Below are 22,307 nucleotides of genomic sequence, written 5' to 3'. Positions count from 1 at the left end.
ATATCCACGCACTTAGCAAGGCACTCTGCTTGATGCTAAGGGCACAATGCTAAGCCCAGATCACCATTTCCAGCAGAGGAATGGGTGCGGGAGGGGAAGAAAGGCAGGCCTTGGCAGGAGTCCAGGCAAGAGGATATGGTGATGGTGTAGCATTTGGGATTGAGAAGTGGATGGACTCAAAATATAGTTTGAGATGAAACTGACATAACTTGATGATGGATTGGGAGTGGGGGTGAGGAGGGGCCCATCAAGAATGACTCCCAGCCTTCTCTCTTGGCTGATAAGAGTGAGAGAATTGAAAATTTCAGTTTCTCATTCTTTCTTACCCTTCCCTGCAACTTTATCCTCTATATGCCGCTTTTTATTCAAATACCTTCCCCAGAAGTCAACGTGTGATGATTTCATGGACTCCGAGATAACACAAGGGACAAAGATTAAAAATACAAATACGTTCAAGATCTGTTTACTTTCCCATATTTTTGTTATGAGAGTACTTTCATACTTCAAACATTAAGATTATAGGAAAATCTGTCCAGAAGCCACTTAATCATACTAGAATTATCTATGAGAGGTAGATTTTTTAAATGTAAACCTTCTTGTTTATAACCCTAATTTAGCCTAAGGAAGCTTCAGTTTAACTTTTCATCTAACAAGGATAAAATACAAATGAACTAAAACCAAGAGCCAAACTATTCTTCTGGAAAATCTTCAACTCCGTATTTTAAATCTAATATTATGGATATTAATTCAAAATAAATAATAAATCTATGCTCTAAGACCGGGGAAGTTCCCTGAGCTCTGCTCAAATTTCTCCCTTTCTACAAAGTAGTAGAAAGGGATACAGTAGTATTTTTCACTTACATTAAAAAAGAAAAAAGCTAAGATCTCTTGCTAATGTTACCTAAAAGCTCTCCTACTCTGGTACATTAACAGTGAGAATGGTGATATGTACATATAGTCCAGTCAACTTAAGTGTTTGTTGCTTAATTATGTGTAAAGAATTTGAAAGCAAGATAAACTATCGCAGTGACATTCCAGCTTCTTTTAGAGGTCATTCCTCCAAACCTGCTCTTTACAAAAACAAGACAAAGCGTTTTCTTTCAATTCTTGAGAGTTTAGGCTTAGTTTAGTTTGGAAACTGAGGATGAAATTTTACCTGAGTACTTATAAGGGTAACAAAAATAAAGTAAATCTGCCCAAAATATAAAATATCCTCAATCAGAAGTTTAAAAAAAGTTGAAACAGAAGTTCAGGTTAGTTTAAAGCATTTTTGCTTTAGTAGTAACTTTCAGCCAATTGGTAAATTTCAATTAAGCTTTAAATGAATAGTAGTAAAATACTGACCTGAGTATTATTAATATGGTAGTTACTGAATTTTTGTAGAAAGATTGTAACTTTTACTATTATTGTTCTATGTAAAAAGTTTATGATTGTATGCTAAAATTTCAGACACAGACCCTCAATTTTAGTCAAAAAGGTTCTATTACATAAAGCAGATCATATGTAAAGAGAAATCCAGCTTAAAGTTTCAAAAGGCTGATGGTATTAAGCCCATATGGTGGAAGCAGCCACCCCTGTGCCCTAGTTCCGGCTCTGCCACTTACTGTGTGACCTCAGGCAATGGACTTCATCTGTTGGGGCCTCAGTGTTCTCATCCATAAAATAGGCATAATAATATTACCTCATAGGAATGTCATGAAAATTAAGTAAAATAAGATTGTGCTGCAAATGGGTTACAGGTGTGTCCCAGACACTGCTTCCCGCCTCACTCCAGCTGCCGTTGTTACTGGCTGAATTGTGTGCCCCCCTACCAAATTCATGTTGATGTCCTAACCCCCAGTACCTCAGAATATGACTGTTTGGAGGCAGTGCCTTTAAAGAGGTAACTAAGTTAAAATGCGGTCACCGGGGTGAGCCCTAATCCAGTATGGGTGCTGTCCTTATAAGGAAATTAGGACAAACACAGAGGAAGCCCATGTGAAGACACAGGGAGGAAAAGATGGATGGGAGGCCTCAGAAGAAACCAATCCCGCCAACACCTTGATCTCAGACTTTCAGCCTCCGGAATTGTGAGAAAATAAATCTCTGTCGTTTAGGCCACCCAGGCTGTCGTATTTGTTATAGCAGCCCTACCTAGCAAACTAATATGCCAGTCATGGCCAGAGGTGCCTGGAGTCCTCTAACTGAAGGGTACTGTATAAGTCTTTTTTGTGCACCATGATATGGAAAAGGTTTCAGAAGCTCTAAGATACAGACCTAACACACCTGGCTTTCCTCCTGGCCTATAGTAAAGACTCAATATGTGCCAGATATTGTTATTATTACAATTTATGAAAACCTAGGTGTAAGCATCTATGATGAGACTCTCATATTCCTCAGCATCATTTAACCGGTTGCTCACATTTACAACACAAGAACCAAATGCAGAAAAATACACAGAGGAGAGGTAGAAAGAGAAGTTTCAAGAAACACAGGGCCAAGCACAAGAACAACAGCTCATTTTGATGGCAAGAGCTCAAGTCTTCCCAAGGCTAGCCCTCTACTGAGAGAAAACCAGAGATTCACCTTCAAAAGTGACAAGGTCGTTTCAGCAGTCTGAAAGCATAATATTCTACTAATCCCCAAGAAGTACAACTTGTATTTCTGCACTTGTTAAAACAAGTAGTTAAAGTGTGCAAGCTTAGTACAAAATAAGTTGTGAAACAATTAGCCAGCAATTTCTCAAAGACACAATAGAAACATTTTTACGTACATGTCATTTCCTTTGGGTGCAGTCACTGAACTTTAAAATTGAGGCTGCCACCCTGGCGGTTAAGACTCCATACTCCCAATGCAGGGGGAACAGGTTTGATCCCTCGTCGGGGAACTAAGATCCCGCATGCTGCACGGCATGGCCAAAACAAACAAAGAAACCAGTGAAACCGCAAAATTGAGGATTTCCTTCAAAGGGGCAGAATGTGTATTTGGGACACAGAAGAGAGGCTTGATTTATAAAGCTATCCATTTCTCACTTCCCTTTGACGGCTGGTCAGATAACCCAGAACTCTTCCAGAAGAGATTTTTATGGCTGAGACTGGCTCTCACGCTAGAGACGGGTAGGCCTGTGCCACAGGAGCCACTAGCCACCTGTGGCTACCAAGTGCTCACAATGTGGCTAGTGTGACTGAGGAACTAGGTTTTATTTTTAATTAATTCTAATATAAATTTAAAAACTGATACTTGTTTCAGTTATTGGGGAAAAAATTATGTCTGAAACTACTTGAATATGTGAATCTAGGTTTTCAACTGTAAATTGTATAAATCCTAAAAACAGATCAAGTGTGTCCCATGAACATTAGCATCCAAACTGAGGGTGCAGTAAATGTAAAATACACACCAGATTTTGAAGATGTAGTATGAAAAAATGAATGTCAAATATTATTATATTTTAATATTGAATATTTACATGCTGAAATACTTGGCACATGTTGGATGAAATAAGCGATTTTATTAAAATTAATCTCACCGCTTTCTTATGTTTTTAACGTGGCTACTAGAAAATTTTAAATTACACATGTGGCTCACATTACATTTCTCTTAGCACAGAGGCAGACTGTCATAAAGCTAGTTAAACTTGACTTGTAAATAGTCGTATGACCATACTTCCTGAATAATTATCCGGCTACCCAGAGTGAGTAGTTAAGCATTTATCTGCTTTAATACTATATATCTCCTGGAGAAAATGTGGGCCAGTAGGCTTTGAGAAGCTGGTAAAAACACTGCATTTTAACAATAAGGTTAAGGTAAATAGTTTAAATGACTAAAGTCAAGAACCTGAAATAATATTTAGGGCATAAGTGTATTTGTAAAAATTATATCTCTAGTCAGGCCTAATTTAACATACCTTGGTTGACACATATAAGATAAATCATTTATGAATTTTTGAATTATATACAATAAAATATACTTTGCTAGATACTTTAGAAAACTGCTTTCATCTTCTCTCAAACCTTAACAATTCTATATCACTTTAACCTCCAAACACTTATTTGACTCAGGTGGAAATCAAAGATCTCTAAAACAAAGAGTGACTGACATGAAGATCCTGTTAATTTTAGGGGCGATTACCCCTACTCTCCACCAGCATTATGTTAATTAACATACACTAGTGCCCACCTTTTCTCAAAAATCTTCTACCAGTTTACTTGAGAGAAAGTGGTCAACGTATTCAATAAAATAGGCTGAGCTGGAAAAAACTTAACCCAAACATAATTTAATCTTCTGACGATTATTTAAAATCACACAACTACAGACACACGCTGGCTACTAAGTCTCTGAGGCTCAAAATTATTTTTAAGATTAGGAAAATTTACTTTTAAAAATTATCGTCTATTTTGTGAGATTTAACCTACTTTGCAATAAAAATAGATTATAAGTTCCCATCTAAAAAGTTACCAGACACAATACATAGATCAACATTTTCAGAGATCAATTAGTATCCAGTAGAGTATATTTAACATAAATTACACTGAATTTTATATTCCAGGATAATTAAGAAAGCTTTAACTTCACCATGGAGATCAAATATCAAAGCTGACAAAAATTCAGAATTTATTTGGGGTGAATATCTTGATCCAATTTCATACTTTAATTAGACTTTTAAATTAAATTTTGAACAACCTGCTTTTAAAAAACATGTAAATCTATGTTTCTCAGAAAAGTCGAGTTTAGAATTTAAAAAATAATCCTATTCTTTTGGCTTTCTTGTTTTGTGAATGTTGAGTTAAAATAGACATTTAGGTCATATGTCTTTGACTCTATCTTAAACACGACATGATGAGCCCACTGTACCACACAGAGATTAAATCTTGAGAAATTACTCTGTTTTAGGGGATTGGAAGTTATTAAAAGGACAGAGTCCCCAAAGTTGTAATCTGTCATATTCGGCCCCAACTTGTCTTGTAGTGGCAATTGTGTTGCCTAAGGGGGAAGGGACAACGAACATTGTACCCAATACAACATATGATTTTCTTCGTTCTAAAAAATAAAAAATATAACTGGAAAAGTCAGCAAGACCATAACTATGGCTGTGAACATTTAATACTCACAGAAAAGTTTAATGCAATGCCCCCAAAGAAAAGTTACACAAGTCTTTAACAGATGTAGTAAATGAAAATGAAATCCATTCATCAATATTGAAATGCTAAATCCAAATCAGTATTAGATATAAGACACGATATACACATCTTGCCTCTTGGATGGACTCTATCGGCTGGCTCAGTGAGCTACCACATCTCTGTAAGAATCTGTAAGTGAGCGTTGCAGAAAGCCTGACTTCAAGCACACAATCCGGTCACAGCGGGCTGACGGAGAAGAGACCGACGGAGCAGTCAGGCACGTGTTTGGGTCAGCTCTGCTCCTGGCTGAGCGGCGTGGACTGGGGCACCTGGTGGGCGGGTGGTGGCGGAGCAGGCTCCCGTGTCAGCTGTAGGTGCTGAGCCGGATCTGAAGCGCTTGCTAAATGGAGCTCCCCTGTTTGCTCTTGATGGGCGTGAAGATGTTCCAGAGTTTCCTTGGAGAGTGTGATGACGTGCACTGGCTCGGTCTGTGAGGGTTCCATCTGGCTTTCAATCATATTGAGGCTTTGAATGTGTTCTGTTTGCTCCTGTTGAGCTGAAAGAATTAAGTTCTGCAGTTGCTCTGGCTGCTGCGTGAGCAGGGTGAGGTTAGCCGCCTGGTCTGCCGTCATGTTCTGGGAACTTTCTGCAGTGACGATGCTGATTCCTTGGCTAGGACCAGGCATGAAATTGATGTTATGTACAGAATCAGTTACAAGAAGCTGAATTTCCTGCTCTCCGGAGGTAGAGAGTTGATAGGGCTGCAGCTGAAGGATATTCCTGACCTCTTCAGCATTATTATTGCCGGAAATGCTGCTGGCATCGGACGCATGTTTCTCTTTGCTATGAATTTTTAAGTGAGCCTTCAAGTTGTCTAAGCGAGCAAACTGTAAGTTACACTCAGGGCAGGAGAAAGGCTTTTTGCCCGTGTGCAGAATGCAGTGTCTCCTCTTGGCACTCGAGTCAGAGAAGGATTTGCCACACACGGTACAGGAATATGGCTTTTCTCCTCTACGAGAAAGTATACATTTCATTTTAAAAACAGGAAGATCTATTTATCACTTCCTGATCATTTAGGGAGAAGCAGTCAAGAAGAGAGGAAAATCAACCTGACTGGGAAGCATAAGTCACGGGTTCTCTTACTAACTTAAGTACTTGGAGCAAGTCATGCCTGCCACAGGCTTCAGTTTCTAACCTTAAGAAAAAAAAAAAAAAAGAATGGCAGGGAGGGGTGTTTGAGGACAGGTGGTAGATGGGGCTGTGACGCTGGGTCAGATATGATAAAATTTGATGATTCCACAGTGTGTATTTCAGATAAGAAGGTAAATAGTAATAAATTACACACCAAGTTCTTTTTTGTTTTTAGTTCTCACAGCCAATTTTTAGATTCTAGAAGCCAAATAAATACATATGATTGATTTCAATATTAAAAATTTGAGTAGCCCCTAATTATTTGTGTTAGAAGAACTACTAAATCAAATCTGGAAATAAGTTGTGTGAACAAATAATTTATTCAGAAAATATTAAATTTAATATTTAGTTTTGATTGAAGATAAATCAAAATTTAAGAAATGACATCAATAACGCAAACTTTTGCTGGCCAGAATCAGTTTTCCTGATTTGGCCTAAGTGAGGAATTTCTTTATTGAAAAGATAAATCAAAATAACTGCCCAGGAAATTCTACTAGAGTAATAATTTGGGGAAAAGGACTATATAGGGAATGTATGTCACCCTACTGAACGCCAGGGTTGGATGAGGACTCCATGTGAGAAAAGGATCTGCAAAACTTTACCGATGGATCCTGATGTGGGTCTGAAGAGAACTCTTTGCTGTGAAAGATTTGCCACAGATTTCACAAGTAAATGGCTTCTCACCTAAAAAAGGGGAAAGCGTTCAGAAATATACATCCAAAATAACACAAAAAGCAAAAGCCACCCCATAGTTTCACAATATAAAAAAGAACAAAGGCAATACCACTTGAACCCTCAATAAGCATGAGTGAATGAATGAAGCACTTAGCGAGCATCTACTACGTACCTGAGCACTGTGTCCTAGGTGCCAGGAGGATACAGAGAAAGTGGGTACGGTTCTTTCCCTCAAACACTTAAACACTGAAACAAGGAGGTAAGTGATTCTACGAAGGACACACATTCGTTCCTGTACGGTCCACCCTTAGGTAACTTACACTCCCACACTTTACTGCCTGACCTTCCCAAGGCCCCCTGAGTACCAGGGTGACCCATGGACTGTTCACATTTATATCTACCTTCCCGGTGTATCCAGAACCTGACCACTTCTCACCACCTCCACTGCCACCCCTGGCCCAGGCCGCCATCACCTCCCTGCAGCAGCCTCCTCGTGAGTTTGCCCACTTCTGCTCTGCTTCCCCGTCGTCCACGATGAATGAGGCAACTGGAGTGACCCTTTACACAGTCAGATCCTATCACGCTCTGCTGCAAGTGCTCTAACGGCTCCCCGTCCCATCCAGAGATAAAAGCCAAAGCCCTGGGCCTACAAGGAATCACAGCTCCGGCAGATCTGTCCACCCACTACCACTCCTCGCCCCAAACCTGCCTAACCTCACCGGGCACTCTCCCCTGCCCACCACACAGCCTCTGGAGAGCCCCTGAACACCACACCCCAAGCAAGCCACGCTCAGGGCCCTCCCACGCATCATCCCCTCTCCCTGGCATGTCTCCCCCAGGGTCTCCCAGTGTGGTTCACTCTCCACACTGCCTTCAAGTCTCTGCTCAAGTGTCACATTACCAGTGAGGCTTTATCACCACCCAGAGCACTTGCCCCCGCATGTCTTGGTCCACTTCCCAAGTCAGTTTTCCCACAGTGCTATCGCCACCTTATATACTATGTTATTTATTATACCTATCTCTCCCAGTCTTATGTAGGATGATTTGTGGGTCTGCCTACTCCTAGGACCCCAGTGCCTAGAACTGGGCCTCGCACACTGTTCCAGAAATCCTTGTTGAGTAAACGAATTTCACAGAGTGGGAACTAAAACCCACATAAGATGTCGTGACTGCTCCAGACCCCTAGTGGGGTCTGGCAATTTTTTTTTTAAAGAAATAAATAAATTTATCTATCTATCTATTTATTTATTTCTGGCCGTGTTGGGTCTTCGTTATTGCACACAGGCTTTTTCTAGTTTCGGTGAGAGGGGCCTACTTTTCATTGTGATGTGTGGACCTATTATTGCGGTGCCTTCTCTTGTTGTGGAACATGGGCTCTAGGCACACGGCCTCAGTAGTTGTGGCTCGCAGGCTCTACAACACAGGCTCAGTAGTTGCAGCGCACGGGCTTAGTTGCTCCGCGGCGTGTGGGATCTTCCCAGACCAGGGATCGAACCCGTGTCGCCTGCACTGGCAGGTGGATTCTTAACCGCTGAGCCACCAGGGAAGTCCCTGACAATTTTGATAAGGCTTCAACAGCATTTATTTAGCACTAGTTTATACACTGCACATACAATGACAGACTGCCACGCCCTCCAGAAATGCAGGCAAGGGAACTATGAATTTGAAAAAAAAAAAAAAGAAGAAAAAGAAAAAAGCAAAATCCCACTTAACTATATAACAAGGGATGAGTGAAGTGGGGGATGGTCAGGTAGCTTCCCTTTCACAGCATCTACTAGAAAATTCAGGTGAGATGTTTCCCCAAGTTCAATCTAGGAAGAGGACACTTGTGACAATTTGGGTGAGTCTGCGTCTTTGCAACAGTAACTCTTACCACTCCAAAGGTTAAAACCAGGCCACTCCCAGTCTTTCCACCGCTTTCCAACCAGAGCTGCGTTCTATTCTGATCTCAGTTTTTCTCCCTCTCCCAATTCCAAGACTGAGTACCTGCTCTGTCCGCTTGTCACTGTAAAGTTCTGTGTGGGGAGCACATACAACAACGTTCACGTTATCATTCAATTCCATCTGGGGTTGCAACACCTCAGGAATTCTGTTGGCAAATGTTTTCAATACGGGAAACTCTTTCCAGAAACACCCTCGAGCACAGATAAGAAGGCAAATTTTCCTAGCTAACGTGAATCTGGGGAAAGTCTTCCTACTCCTCTGGTTCCTAACTTGCTCTGGCCAACGGTTACACGGCTCCACTGCCTCCGGTTCACCGACACATTCCTTCTTCCTTTGCCTCAGCTCTACAAGGATGGGCGGACCCTCAACAAAGCTCGGAGCCGAGAAACAAAAAGGAAATAAAAGACAGGATCACAGCCTCAAAAAGATACACGTGGTAACCAAGTACCGCAGCAGGGCTGCAGCTGACCAAACACTCAAATGAGTGGTATCAACGATACTGCGGAGGGGATGGGTGAGGACGAGGCCGGAGCTGGCTGGACTGGAGAGAGGCCCCATTCAGGCACTAGGATAAGCAGAATGACCAAACAGCGGGTGTCGGGAATGACCACAGGGAGGACAAAGAGGGATGAGGCTTCACTCTGAGGAGCGTGGGACCTGAAAGGTGAGGCCAGGCCACGAAGAGCCGTAAATTCCAGGCAGAGGACCCGTGGAACTTCTGGACGTTTTTTAGCAGAAGACAGACAGGACAAAGTACTAAGAAAATATACGTGGGGATGGTGGGTAGGGGCGGCTGCAGGAATCTGTGTAACAGTCTAAGCCACGGTGCCGAGGCCTGGACCAGGAGGTGCAGGAAGCAGACGGAGAGGAAAGAGAAAAGGTGAGGTGACAGGGCCTGGGTGGCAGCGGGGCCAGAAGGGAGCTGGTCACAGGAGGATCAGACAACGGCAATGAAAGGACAGAGCAGAGACACGAGTATAGGTTTCACCCAGGGGGATGCTGACAGAAATATTTAAGTAGCTCAGAAGGTTCCCTTCCAGACCCTCTCCTCTCTCCTCAGCTGTGCACGCCACTCATCCCACCCACCTCTGACGGCCCGTGAATCCCCATCCCAGCTCCAGACGGTACCGGCTCCTGCGGGCTCGTTGGGTATCAAACCCAAGTGACCATCTTGGTTAACGCAGCAGCGTCCAGCCCCTGACCCAGCCAGGCCCGACGGTCCAGTCTGCTCCGAGTGCACGTCCGACTGGCAATCTAGTTCTGTACATTTAAATTCCTCAAACAGCTGCTTTCCTTTTCTTCAAAAATCAACAACGTTCACTGGAGAAGACTCAAATAATACTGAAAAGCACAAAGTATACAAAAAGCACTCAGAATTCCCCGTAGATTGCCACCTCACACTGTGATGAACACCTTTACGGGCGTCTCTGGGCACACACACAGGTGATATGATATACTACGTACACCATGAGATCGGCCAGTGCATGCTGGTCTGTAACGTCAAATGGGAATGGAAAATTCATCTTAAAAAAATGGTTAGAAACAAACAAACATTTTAAAAGGGTGCTTTGTGTTCCACTATGTAGCTTGTGCAAAATTTACCTAACTAATCCCTTACTGAGGGACATTTAGGTCACTTTTAAGCTTGTGACATTAAAAACGATCCTGCTTACGATGAACATCCTTATGCAAACATCTTTTCACAACTGGACAGCTCACCTTTCGATTCACATTGCCAAAGTTCTTTCCAGGAAGTTCCCCAATTCCTTTCCCATCAACAGAACTTAAAGATGCCCATTTCCTCCCATATTTGTCAATCTAATGGGCCAAAAGAAATGCAGGTTTCTTTTTCTCTGACAATGCAGTTAACATCGTTTCAGATGTCTACTGGCCATTCCTAGGTCTTTTTCTGTGATGCGCCTTTCAGGTGCCCGAGCCCGGTGTGCTCCTGGGGCACTCATGTTCCCATCTTTGGGCTATTAACACTTCATCACATACGCAGTGACTCTTTTTTCCCAGACTAAAAACCTCGTAAGTACATCTCTTCTGTCCACTCTCTTGACTTGAAGGCCTTCATCTTTCTTCCCCAGAGGACCCCAGGACCTTCCCTCTCTGACCATCCTCCTGGGGCTGCCTGAGTCCTTTTCAATGCACGAACCAAAACATGCCTCCTCTCTGCCCCAAGACCGCCCCCCGCTTCACCAGGGGCCTGCCCCTTGTCATCAATCTCACTCTAGCCGTTCACCGTGGAATCCCTCACCACGGCCCCCGGATGCCAACCTCTCACATCGTCAACCCCACGCATCCTGTTCCTGTCTGGAAACACCTCTTCCAGCTTCCTCTGTCTGTCGAGCACTTACTCTGGCTTCAAGACTCAGGTCCTTCCTCTGGGACGCTTTCCCAGACCTTCCCAGGGAAAGTGAAACACTTCTGTCCCTATGTTCACACCTCTACTGGGGCTCGTATCACGCTGTACTGAGTCTTACTAGATCACATGTAGACTCTGGAAGGGTATGTGACGGTGAGGGGCCCCCAGGTCTCTCAAAGTTGGGGACGAGCAACGTTGATGGATAGTCTGAAAACGTGGCTGAGACTTAGGAAGCTTCAAATCCAATCCAACAAAATGAGGCTGTGAATGAAAGCTGTGGCTCAATTAACTGTGTCACAGGCAGGGGATCTACCTGGGAGTAAGTGGGAGCCCACAGGGGAGGATCAGTGTTTACCTAGCACCACGCAAGGGACAGGGACACTGGAGGGCTGGGACTCTACTGTGTGTACTGTGGTCAGAGGCCATGCACCAGGCTTCTCCATGACCTGGGCTAATTCTCTGAACTTGCCCCCAGCTCATCAAGCAATCTTGGGATCACTAACTTGGTTTGCAGGTACAGTGATGTCAGGAAGGCGGTATACTGCAGACAGCAGAAAGGTGCAGTCCCTTTGTTAAGTGAACACACTTGATGGTTTATCACTCCTTTGCTTGGCATGGCTTGGCTCAGTTCCTGAAAGCCTGACCAGCTCCAGGTATGGGGAAAGAACTGAGCTGCAGCGACCTCGTTGGCACTGCCTGTCTCCTTGCTTCCATTTCAAATTGCATCCGCTCCCCCCGCCACTGAACATGCCCTCTAGGGAAGAAAGCACCTCTTGTTTATCTCTGATTTTTTTGTGCTTGGCAAAGGATATCTAACCCAGAGAGAGTTTGCACTTAAAGAGCTAAGAGAAGAGAGCCTTGGTTCTCCAACGGGCATGGCCCTCTCGGCCGGACCCGCCTGCCCTGCCGGCGGCTGTCCTCACCACTGGCCGTGGAGGCTGAGCGCCAGCTGTGCCAGGCAGCCTCTCCCAAACCCTCCTCTCTGCCCAGGGAGCAGGCAAGCGGCACCCCAACTCTTTTCAACACCAATGTCGTGCACATTATCCAGGCTAAGGACAGAGGGGTCACAGTCTCCGCTTCCAAGAGCCCAATCTTTTGACGGGTTGACCTCTTATCTCTAAGTCAGACAAACCACTTTACAGAGTCCCGGTCGTCTCCTCTCCCACCCATCGCGCCCTCCACTTCTCTCTGCTGCTCCTTAGGGTAGCGGGTGGAGCAGAGTTTGCTGGGATCCTGGAGAGAGGACTCGTGTTGCTTTCACCCCCAGTTCAAGGCCTGGTTCTCCTCAGAAAGACCAGAAGCCTCACTGACACCTTACGCTCAGAAGATGAAACGTCTCACCCCGGGCACTGCGCCACGTAACCGAGGCAGCTCGGCTCTCCTCCACCTCCGCCCTCCCGCGGGGGTTCTCTTCACAGCCCCACACGCTGCCTACAGGCCTGTGTGTAAGCACGGGAATCTCGGCCGCTGCTCGCGGTGCCCCGAGCTCAGACACAGACACCCAGCCGTCTCCTCCGCTCGTGCACCTGGGTGCCAAACGGACGTCCCACGCCCCACGTGTCTAAAGTCTAACTCTCCATTTGTCCCTCCATCTTCCCCGGGTTCTCACTTTTCCGGCCGCTTCCGCCTCCCCTCCGCTCACCCCCATATCCAATCATGGGCCCATCACGGGAGTCTTCCTTCAGAATACATGCGGAGCCGGGCCTCTCGCCGCCTCCCCACCGCTGCCGCCCTGCGCCAAGCCCCTGTCCCGGCACCGCCTCCTAATGGGTCTCTCCACCCTCCTAAGGGCGCCTCCACCCCTGCTTCACCCCACACAGAGGCTGCTGTGATCCTATTAAAATTCTCTGTTACATCATGTCACTCCTTGCAGTAAAGCCATCCCATTCAGAATAAAATCCAAAGTCTTTACTGTGCCTTCAGAAGTTCTTAGGCCTAAGCGCACACTAGAAAATCCTGGGGAGCTCTTAAAAATGCCAATTCCCAGGCCTCATCCCCAGTCACTTCAATCACAATCTCTGGGGGTGGGACCAGGCTTTGTCTTTTTTAAAGCTTCTCAGGGGTTCGAAGCACAGCCAGGCCGGGAACCCCGTGTCACACGGGCTCCAGCTGCCTCTGATATCCACCCACACTACACCCTCCTACTCCCACCACCCTGGCTCTGCCCCGGCACCACTCTGCGCCACGGTCTGCTCTGCCTAGGACGCTCTTCTCCGGGGTAGACACGATGGCTCGCTCACTCCCCACAGCATGCAGATCTCCATCTAAGATGGCACCTCATCAGCAAGTCCTTCCCAGACAAGCCCCCATGTCAAAGGGCAGCTCCCCCTCCTGCCTCCTGTCCCTGCGTTTAGTTCTTCAGAGCACTTATCCCCACCTAACAGGTTACTCACTCGCTTGTTCTTTGTCTCCTGTTTGAATGTTAACCCCTCAAGAGCAGGGGCTCTGTCCATCTCAGGCAGTGCTGTATCCTCAGGGCCCACAACAGTGCCTGGTACCCAGTGCCTGGTACTGTTCAGTAAATATGTGTTAAGTGGATGAATTAAATTTCACAGAACCTATTAATGATGTCTGTAGAAAGACTGTATAGAGATCCATCTTCATAAAACTCATACCCTATGAGATATTTAAGAAAGTAAATGACTTTGAGAAAAATTGTGTTTTCAAAAAAATGTCCAAAGCAACATAAAGCAATCTGATATATAATGTTGGTAGACAATTTAACAGAATCATTAAACTATCAATCTAGAATAGGAAGTTTTTCTTAGAAAAACTAACAGGTTTCTTTTTAAGAAATGTTTCTTTTTAAGAAATGCTTCTGGGCTTCCCTGGTGGCGCAGTGGTTGAGAGTCCGCCTGCCGATGCAGGGGACGCGGGTTCGTGCCCCGGTCAGGGAAGATCCCACGTGCCGCGGAGCGGCTGGGCCCGTGAGCCATGGCCGCTGAGCCTGCGCGTCCGGAGCCTGTGCTCCGCAACGGGAGAAGCCACGACAGTGAGAGGCCCGCATACCAAAAAAAAAAAAAAAAAAAAAGAAATGCTTCTTACCCAAAGTTCTAAAAGGCCCACATTTTTACTTTTCTGATCTTAAATGAAACAATTTGACCTGCCCTAATTGAACCTGCCTCCTCTTCATCCTGGAAGCTGATTTTTCTGGAGGTGGTGATACTTAAGTTATAAGTACTGGTTCTCGGAGAGAAAGTGGAAAAATCCTCAGTGCCTGTGCTGCCTTAGTGTCTGCTTCGTTTTCTAAAAAATTTATCTTGATAATCTTCAATGCTGAGGTAAATTAAAATTTAAACACACAACCTGATTCAGACTTGTACTATTTTGTGGTATTAGATGAGGTTTCATTTACGAACAATGCTCAGTAAGTACGCTCCGTTTTGCTAACCTACAGACATGTGATGTTCCCACAGGATTGTGTGACAGCATTCTGCCTGGGCTTTTTATGTGATCTACTTATAAAATTCCCACACAATTTACAAAAACACAGTCTGAGGAGGGGACTCCCAGTACTTCATTTCTCGCTCCCCTAAAAACATAAAGCACACTAGAAAGACAGGGTGAGATGGACTTTTACCTGTGTGTGTCCGCAGATGTTTCTTTAGCTGAGACACATCCATGAATTTGCGGCGGCAGTGGTTACATTCCGGTAACGAGTGGCCTTGTCGCAACAATAAAAAAAGTGTCAGTGCATATATGCTGTCCCTGCATTTCTTCAGTGATTTGTGTTAAAGCACTTCCCTGAAAAATAATCACTTTAAATATGGTACTTTAATAACACAACATTTTTTAAATTAAATTTGGTAACAGTTAATAGTTTCCTAGGCATCTCGACTCACTGCTTTCCCAACAGAGGTGGGACCCTTCCAGTCTCCCTAAGTGTAATCTCCTTTTTCCCTCAACGCACTGGTGTCACTATGGCCAACCGATCTCAAATGATGTTCCCAATCCCCCCTCCATTTATTATCAGTTGGCAGGAAAGAAAAAAGGACAATAGGTGGAGCCAGGCTGCAGAAAGCCTGGACTGACGGCTATGGGGTGGTGACACCTCTGTCCAGGCACCACTAACAACCAATTGACTGGTGCCCTCTTAGTCAAGTGGTGCCTTGAACAATACCAATTTCTCAGGGTTTCTGCACGTGGCACCGAAACTGCAATATAAAAATTTAATATAAATCACAAGGTAGCAGATAGTAACCCCAAAACACCTAATTTAGATTGCTTTTTAAGAACTATTTCCCTAAAAACTCATTTATCTTCTACAATATGAACCTACTGTTTCGGAAACAATTCGTATTTGCGTTTCTCCCCCAACCAATCCAAATTTTCTCTCACTGTATTGTACCTGTATGAACTCGGTAATGGCTCTTTAGTTGTCTTTTCTGGCTGAAATATTTTCCACACTGATCACATGTAAAAGACTTCTGTCCTGCCAAACAAAACACGCAAAAAACTATAAAGAACTGGAATGCTAATAAGGTAAGTATCACAGTGGGCCCAGATCCCCATTTTCTACAAATAACACAAGTGACTTGTCTACAAACCCAAATGCCTTCAGAGTCTACCACAGTAACATAAATGTGTAAAAGCATGTAAGGCAACAGGGAGTGGTGGAGACTGGGGCAGAACTGGAGAATTCAAGTTTCCCCCCAAAGGCATCCAAAGTAAAATAATTCTAAACTCTGGTGCTTAAAAAAGTCATGACTGCACACTGCACTCCCGGCAGCCAGTTTATAAACCCTAGTTTAAGGCTCAACGCTGTGCAGAACTCTAAACTACACTCTGACAGATGCACAATTCTGTCTTTCAATGACATCATGTGGGGAATGATACGAGGCTGAGAAAAGACCATTTAGATCACGGTAATGCCCACCCCAGGAATGGGAACCTGGTGGCAGCTGGCTCCCCGGCACAAGCCCGCTACCTGAGTGCAGGCTCATGTGCTCCAGCAGCGAGTGCTTGGTGGTGAGAGCCTTGCTGCACACGGTGCAGGTGTACGGCCGCTCGCCTGTGTGCATCCGGGTGTGGACCTGCAGGGAGTGCTTCTGGGCAAAGCCTTTTCCACACTCATTACATTTGAAAGGTCGCTCCCCTGGAATAAGAACCCCAGAAACATGATGTAAGCAAGAATCTGCACATCCTTCTGTCCCCTCCCAAATTAAAATGACAGTGAACAGGAGAGACAACATCAGCAATAACACTTTGCAAGATGGAGCTAGACGAGTCCTACGCCAGCGGTGAGGAGCGCTGAGATACACACAACTTAATTTAAGACAGAGCCTCCACAAGGTCAGGAATTGGTGGTACCTGTGATCTCTGAAAATAGGGGTGAGGGAGGATAAATGACAGTCTGTTTCAAAGGTAGTTAGCCACCCCCCCCCACCAGGTCCAGTCTCCTACTCCATGTAACCGGGAGACTGACCCTCTCCCCAGCAGAAGATGGAGACTGTTCTCTGAAGAGGGTAAATCAGACGAAGGATCTCTGGACTAGGGGTCTCCGGGTTAGAGGTCTCCTAGCGCAGTGGAGTGCCACTACCACAGGGTGAGCAAGTCAAAGTTTACATCTGGGATGGGACTCCCCCCAGCCTTCCGCCCCCTCCTGCGCTAGACGCTGGCAGCCAGGCCCACAGCCTCCACGTGGGACGTGGAACATCTTCTCCTGGAATGCGAAGGGCCAGCTGTAAGAGAGCTGAAAAGGTGATGCCGGGTATCAAGCAAGATGCCTACAGGCCCTGTTTACATCTGCAGAGTTACCAGTAGCTTTTAGCAAACCATTCTTGCATGTAATTAAATATGATTAAAAAAAAATCACCAGACAGTCAAGGAAGGCCTTTAGTAGTAGAAATAGATACCAAAACGGATAAGAGAAAAAGCAGCTTGCAGAAAACAGAGACTGCCCAGAGTGAAGAAAGCATTAAAAATTAACAAATAAGTAAATGTTGTTATTAACAGGCTCACAGAGGATTCTAATTAAAAACAAACAAAAAAAGAATTTAGAGAACAAAAGAGCTCCTAGAAGTAAAAAAAAAAAAAATAAGAGTAGAAATAGAAAAACAATAAAAGTTGAAAGATAAAGTGGAAATCTCCCAAAAAGTAGAGGAGAAAGTGATGGAAAATAGGAGACAAAAGATAAGAAAATTAGAGGATGAGTCCAGGAGGTTCAACATCCAAATGGGAGGAGTTCCAGAAAGAGAGAGCAGAGTAAACAGAGGGGAATCATCTATGAAACAATTCAGGAAATTTTTCTGGAACTAAAAGGTGGTTTTCCAGACTGTATGGATCTACTGGTAACCACTCAAATGGAAGAAAAGAGACCCACACTAAAGTGATTCAATGCAAAATTGCAGAAACCACGGGGAAAAGCGAAGACGCTACATGCTGTTTTCCTTAATGAATCTTGTAGAACTATTTAACTCCTTAAACTAGCCTCTGTCACAGTTCAACAAATATTACTCAAGTGTTTATTGTGTTCAAAGAACCAAAATTCAGGGTTCTCCTGTCTATCTCTACTTAAAATCTCCGGGGAGCTTTTAAAAACACCAACACTCCAGGCAATGAAATCAGAAGCTCTGGGGCTGGGACCCAGGCCCTGGTAGTTTTAGAAACTCCCTCAGAGACTATAAATGCAGCCAGGTTGAGAACCACACTGCTGAATGCTGCCAGGTCATAAGACAGCAGGCTGCTGGATGACAGAAGTTTTAAGTACCAGACCCTATACTTATGCTTACAATTAGGTTGAGAGATAGATTACAGGTATATAACTACAGCCTGACCCAAAGCAGAGTGAGTTAGGTACAAAAGAGAGAGCTCAAAGGAGGAGGGATTTCTGGCTAGGGCTGCACTGTCAGCCTAGCCACCATCTGAATGGTGGCTATTCAAATTAATTAAAATAAAATATTCAGTTCTCTAGTCACACTCACATGTCAAGTGCTCAAAATACACAAGTGGCTAGTGGCCACCAAATGGACAGCATAGATATAGAACATTTCCATCCTCACAAAAGAGCTATTGGCCAGCACGGGGCTGGAGGGACCAAAAAGGAAGACATTTACAGCTAGATGGCTGAGTGAGAGAGCTGTCCAGACAGATCTGGGCAAAAACACAGCTATGGTCAAGATGAGGAATCTTCAAGAATCATAAAGCATATTAAATTTGGCTACAGCTTGATTCCTGGACATTCATTCAAGCCTTGAACCAACAACTTCAAATAAGTAGAAAGGTTCTGGAATCAGGTTCCTTGGGTTCAATTCCCGCCTGTCACTACATGGATGCCCTGGGCAAGTTACCTTCAGCTTTCTAGACTTAGTCTTTTCATCTGCACAATATTAACTGTCTCACAGGACTGTTGTGAGAATTCCATGCAATAACATGTATACTTTATTACAATGCCCATCACATAGACATTGCACAATAAATGAAAGCTGTTATTATTGTTACTTCTCCAAAACACATTCCAATAAGCTGTGAAAGAGTAATTACCCGTGTGGCTTCTCTGGTGGATTGCTAAAAAGTGATTATACTTAAACACTTTGCCACAGTCTTTACAACGGGCCTCAGGACCACCGGGGCGCTTCCTCCTTCCACAGACCCTCTTGGCTGAACCCTGGTCGTCTTCATCCCCAACAAGTTTGTAATCTTTCAGTTTGACGGACCTCCGAATCCTCCGCTTGCTGCACCGATTCTGGCTGTCCTGCCCATCCTGGATCTTGGGATCACAGTTCTCATCTTTTTCAGCTGGCATTTCCTCCCCTCTACCTGGCTCACAAGCCGGCTCAGATTCTTCCAATTCTTTTGCTGGAATCTGTTCATTCAGTACACCATCGTCTCCCTCTTTAACCACAAAGTTTTGTCTATTCTGAACTGAATTGTTCACTCTCAGCTGTATTTCTTCCTCTGCAGCCAGTTCTGATTTCCCCTCCTGCAGACTGTTGACTTTTCTTGGTCTTCCCCGTTTCCGCTTTGGATGATCATTTTTCTTATTAGAAATAACAACCACTGGAGCACCAGCTGTGTTCAAAGTCGGTGGCTTTGGGGAGCTATGATTATTTTGAAAGTCTGTGTAAGCCTTTACCAGGTCATAGACTTTTAAGAACTGGGCAGTAGCCAGGATTTGTTCTGTACTTTTCTCATTGGCCTGGAGACAACCCGTGTAGATAAATTCCAGCAGGATACTAAATGTGTCGGCAACCATGCCTTCCAGCATATAAATGGACTGTCCAATCTCCCCCTCTTCAGCAAACATCATTGAGAAGTATTCACTACTGGCAGCAAGTAAGGCTTTGTGGGCCCGGAAATGCACATTCTCCACGATTAAAGTAATGTCACAGAGGAAGCCTTTCTTCCTCTGATCCTCGAAACTGGCCAGGATGGTGTCACTGTGAGTGTCTGAGTGTACAACCAGCTGCCCAGAAGGCTCTGATGATGTTTCTGCCATTTTCTTTAGAAGCCCAAGAAGAATTAAACCTGAAATAAGAAAATAATGTTTAAAAAGGAGAAGGCATTCTCTAACAAGATTAATCCCAGCCCAAAGGAACCTACTAGTCACTTCACTTTGTTGGCTAAATTTCATCATTTACCACTTTTAAAAGACTTTAAAAACTTAGCTTTGGTTTCTCATTCCTATTGTACCATTACCCAGCTGGGTGAACTTCCGACATCCACGTGACCTCTCAGGGTCTGTTTTCTGCTCTGTAAAATGAAGGAATTGGGATCAACCATCTCTAAAGTCCTTCCCTGCACTAACTTTCCATAGTTGCACAAATATCAGAATGAAAACTACAGTGTCGTCGATTTCGCATATTATTAGCCATTTTGTCTGTGACACAAAAACAGAAAGAGCGAAGAAAAACGAAGTGAATAGGGGTAGCTAGAATGAAGTAATAATAACGTAAGGCACATCCGGCCTCCCTCTGGAAAGGCGGCGCGGACCGCCCAGGCTGGCGCCCGACGGTGCGGGGAGCTGAAGGCGCGCGATTCCCCGGAGCCCACCGAGCTGGGAGCGAGCCAAGGGGGAGGCCCCTACCTCCGACCCTGGACCTCTTGGGCCGGGCCCGTGAGCTGCCGGCTGGGGAGGGGTCGACACGGCCGCGGTGCCGCGCCACCGACGGATGGCCAGTGGCGGACCTACCTCTCCGGACGCCCAGCAGAGTCCAGATCGCAGGTGGCCCACCCGGGGCCTGGCGGGCGCACCCACGCCGGGCCCGCCCAGGCCCCCAGCTCCGCCCGGCCAGCCGCTGCCGTCTCTGGGCCGCGCGGCTTCTGCCCCTGCGCCGCCGCCGTCGCCGCAGCCAACACGGAAGCGCCGGCGCCGGGACCCGCCTGCGCGGACGCCGGACCACGTGGCCCGCGGAGGCGCCCGGGGGAGGGGCGGGGTGGAGCAGAGCCTGAGGTCCCCGGAGGCGCCGCCTGCAGAGTCCCGGCAGGTCTGGTGTTTGCGGTGAGTGGGGGGCGGAGGGCAGTAGCGGCGTTGTCCTCTGCAGTTATGGAAGTTTTATATCCTATTAGCTGCTCACTGACACCTTAATCAGTTTTGTCTTTTCTCCTTTCTGGACGCTGAAGCCGGCTTTCAGGTCTCTAATGTGTGCCTAATGAATGAAAGCGCCTTTACATTCACCGTCATCATCGTCAGCATCAGCATCAAAACCATCATCCAAAGCCTGAGTCCAAGGGCGTGAAGAGAGCGCTGCAGTCAAACAGATCTGGGTACTGAGTGATCTTGATCAAGTTACTTATCCTCTCAACCTTGTTTACCTTACTTGTGAAATGGAGAAGTTGACACCAGTGCCAACACTGGGTGGCTGTGGGGTAAACAAGATTAAGTATGAAATGGGCTTAATTGTTTAATTCATGTCTACTATCATTAAAATGATCATTATTGTTCAGACTTTCAGCATCTTTCTTCAGTAGACTATTAAGGGTTTCTAACTAGCCTAAGTTGCAGTGTTGTTCCCTCCAATACAGAGGATTACAGGAGATCTTTCCAAATGCAAATCACATCCAGAGACTGAAGTCACTGCCCTGCTTAGGATCCACTGTGGCTCCTTTGTACCCTCCTGATAAAGGCCCAGCTTCTGGATATGGCCTTCAAGCCCCACCCCAATTCAGTCCCCTCCTACTTCTCTCTCCAATTATTTCAGCATTTTCCCTCAATTTATGCTTCACTAACACCTAATTGTTTATAATTTATACCCCCCAACACACCCTTCCAGATCCCCAGCTTGCCATCTCTAGTCTCCAAGAATTTGAAACCATGGGCATAATTACCTCCCAGCTTTTTAAAAATTTTACTAGTTTTTAATAAAATTAGCCTCTTCTTTGACATTTCCCCCATTGTCCTGAATTGCCTCTAAACCCCAGGATTTTTGGAGTCCAACCACTGATCTTTTTACTGTCTCCATAGTTTTGTCTTTCCCAGAATGTCATATAGCTGGAATGATATGGTATGTAGCCTTTTCAGATTAGCTTCATTCACATAGTGATATGCATTGAAGTTTCCTCCATATCTTTTCATGGCTTGATAGCTCATTTCTTTTGAATAACATTCCATTGTCTGAATGTACCACGGGTTTGTTTGTTTTTTTCCTTTTGGCCCTGCAGCATGTGGGATCTTAGTTCCCCAACCAGGGATGGAACCCATGCCCTCAGCAGTGGAAGCATAGAGTCCTAACCACTGGACCACCAGGGAATTCCCTGAGGTACCACAGTTTATCCATTCACCTAATGAAAGCAGTCTTGGTTACTTCCAAGCTTTGACAATTATGAATAGGGCTGTTCTAAGCATCTTGTGTGTGTGTGTGTGTGTGTACATAAGTTTTCAACTCATCTGGGTAAATACCAAGGAGTGCTACTGCTGGATCATATGGTAAAAGTATGTTTAGTTTCGTGAGAAACTGACAAGGCATCTTTCAAAGTGACTGCACCGTTTTGCATTCCTAGTAATGAATCAGAGTTCCTGTTGCTCCATGTCCCTACCAGTGTTCTGGATTTTGGCCATTCTAATAGCTGTGTAGTGGTATCTCATTGTTGTTTTA

General features: G+C 45.1%; 1 protein-coding gene across 4 annotated transcripts; it reads right to left on the bottom strand.

Annotated features, from left to right (window-relative positions):
- Positions 1-3,487: 3,487 nt before the first annotated feature.
- Positions 3,488-20,530, bottom strand: ZBTB24 (zinc finger and BTB domain containing 24). 4 transcript variants are annotated; one of them, XM_024115556.3, is made up of 7 exons: positions 20,405-20,530; positions 18,757-19,740; positions 16,202-16,369; positions 15,623-15,706; positions 14,855-14,938; positions 6,890-6,971; positions 3,491-6,107 (listed from the first exon to the last, which is right to left on the bottom strand). In XM_024115556.3, exons 2-7 carry the CDS (start codon positions 19,709-19,711, stop codon positions 5,387-5,389), a joined length of 2,094 nt encoding a protein of 697 aa, XP_023971324.1. In that variant the 5' UTR covers positions 19,712-19,740; positions 20,405-20,530; the 3' UTR covers positions 3,491-5,386. The 4 variants fall into 4 exon arrangements, 3 of the variants coding, with proteins under 3 accessions (XP_054943535.1, XP_023971324.1, XP_054943536.1); XR_008618381.1 differs by lacking the exons at positions 3,491-6,107; positions 20,405-20,530 and adding exons at positions 13,668-13,890; positions 20,300-20,385; XM_055087560.1 differs by lacking the exons at positions 16,202-16,369; positions 20,405-20,530 and adding an exon at positions 20,300-20,316 and having other exon boundaries at positions 3,488-6,107.
- Between the last annotated feature and the right edge of the window lie 1,777 nt (positions 20,531-22,307).

The sequence above is a fragment of the Physeter macrocephalus genome, chromosome 10 (genome assembly GCF_002837175.3).
Source record: "Physeter macrocephalus isolate SW-GA chromosome 10, ASM283717v5, whole genome shotgun sequence".
NCBI classification, from domain to species: Eukaryota; Metazoa; Chordata; class Mammalia; order Artiodactyla; family Physeteridae; genus Physeter; species Physeter macrocephalus.
Note: the sequence above shows the minus strand (reverse complement) of the source record. Positions and strands in the feature narration are given on the sequence as shown.

Excerpts from the sequence above, each read along its gene's own strand:
- ZBTB24 (XM_024115556.3), bottom strand. The coding sequence starts at position 19,711 with ATGGCAGAAACATCATCAGAGCCTTCTGGGCAGCTGGTTGTACACTCA. Across the intron at positions 16,370-18,756 it reads CCACCAGAGAAGCCACACGG|GGGAGCGACCTTTCAAATGT; the intron begins GTAATTACTCTT and ends TTCTTATTCCAG. Across the intron at positions 6,972-14,854 it reads ACATCTGCGGACACACACAG|GTGAGAAGCCATTTACTTGT; the intron begins GTAAAAGTCCAT and ends CCCCTTTTTTAG.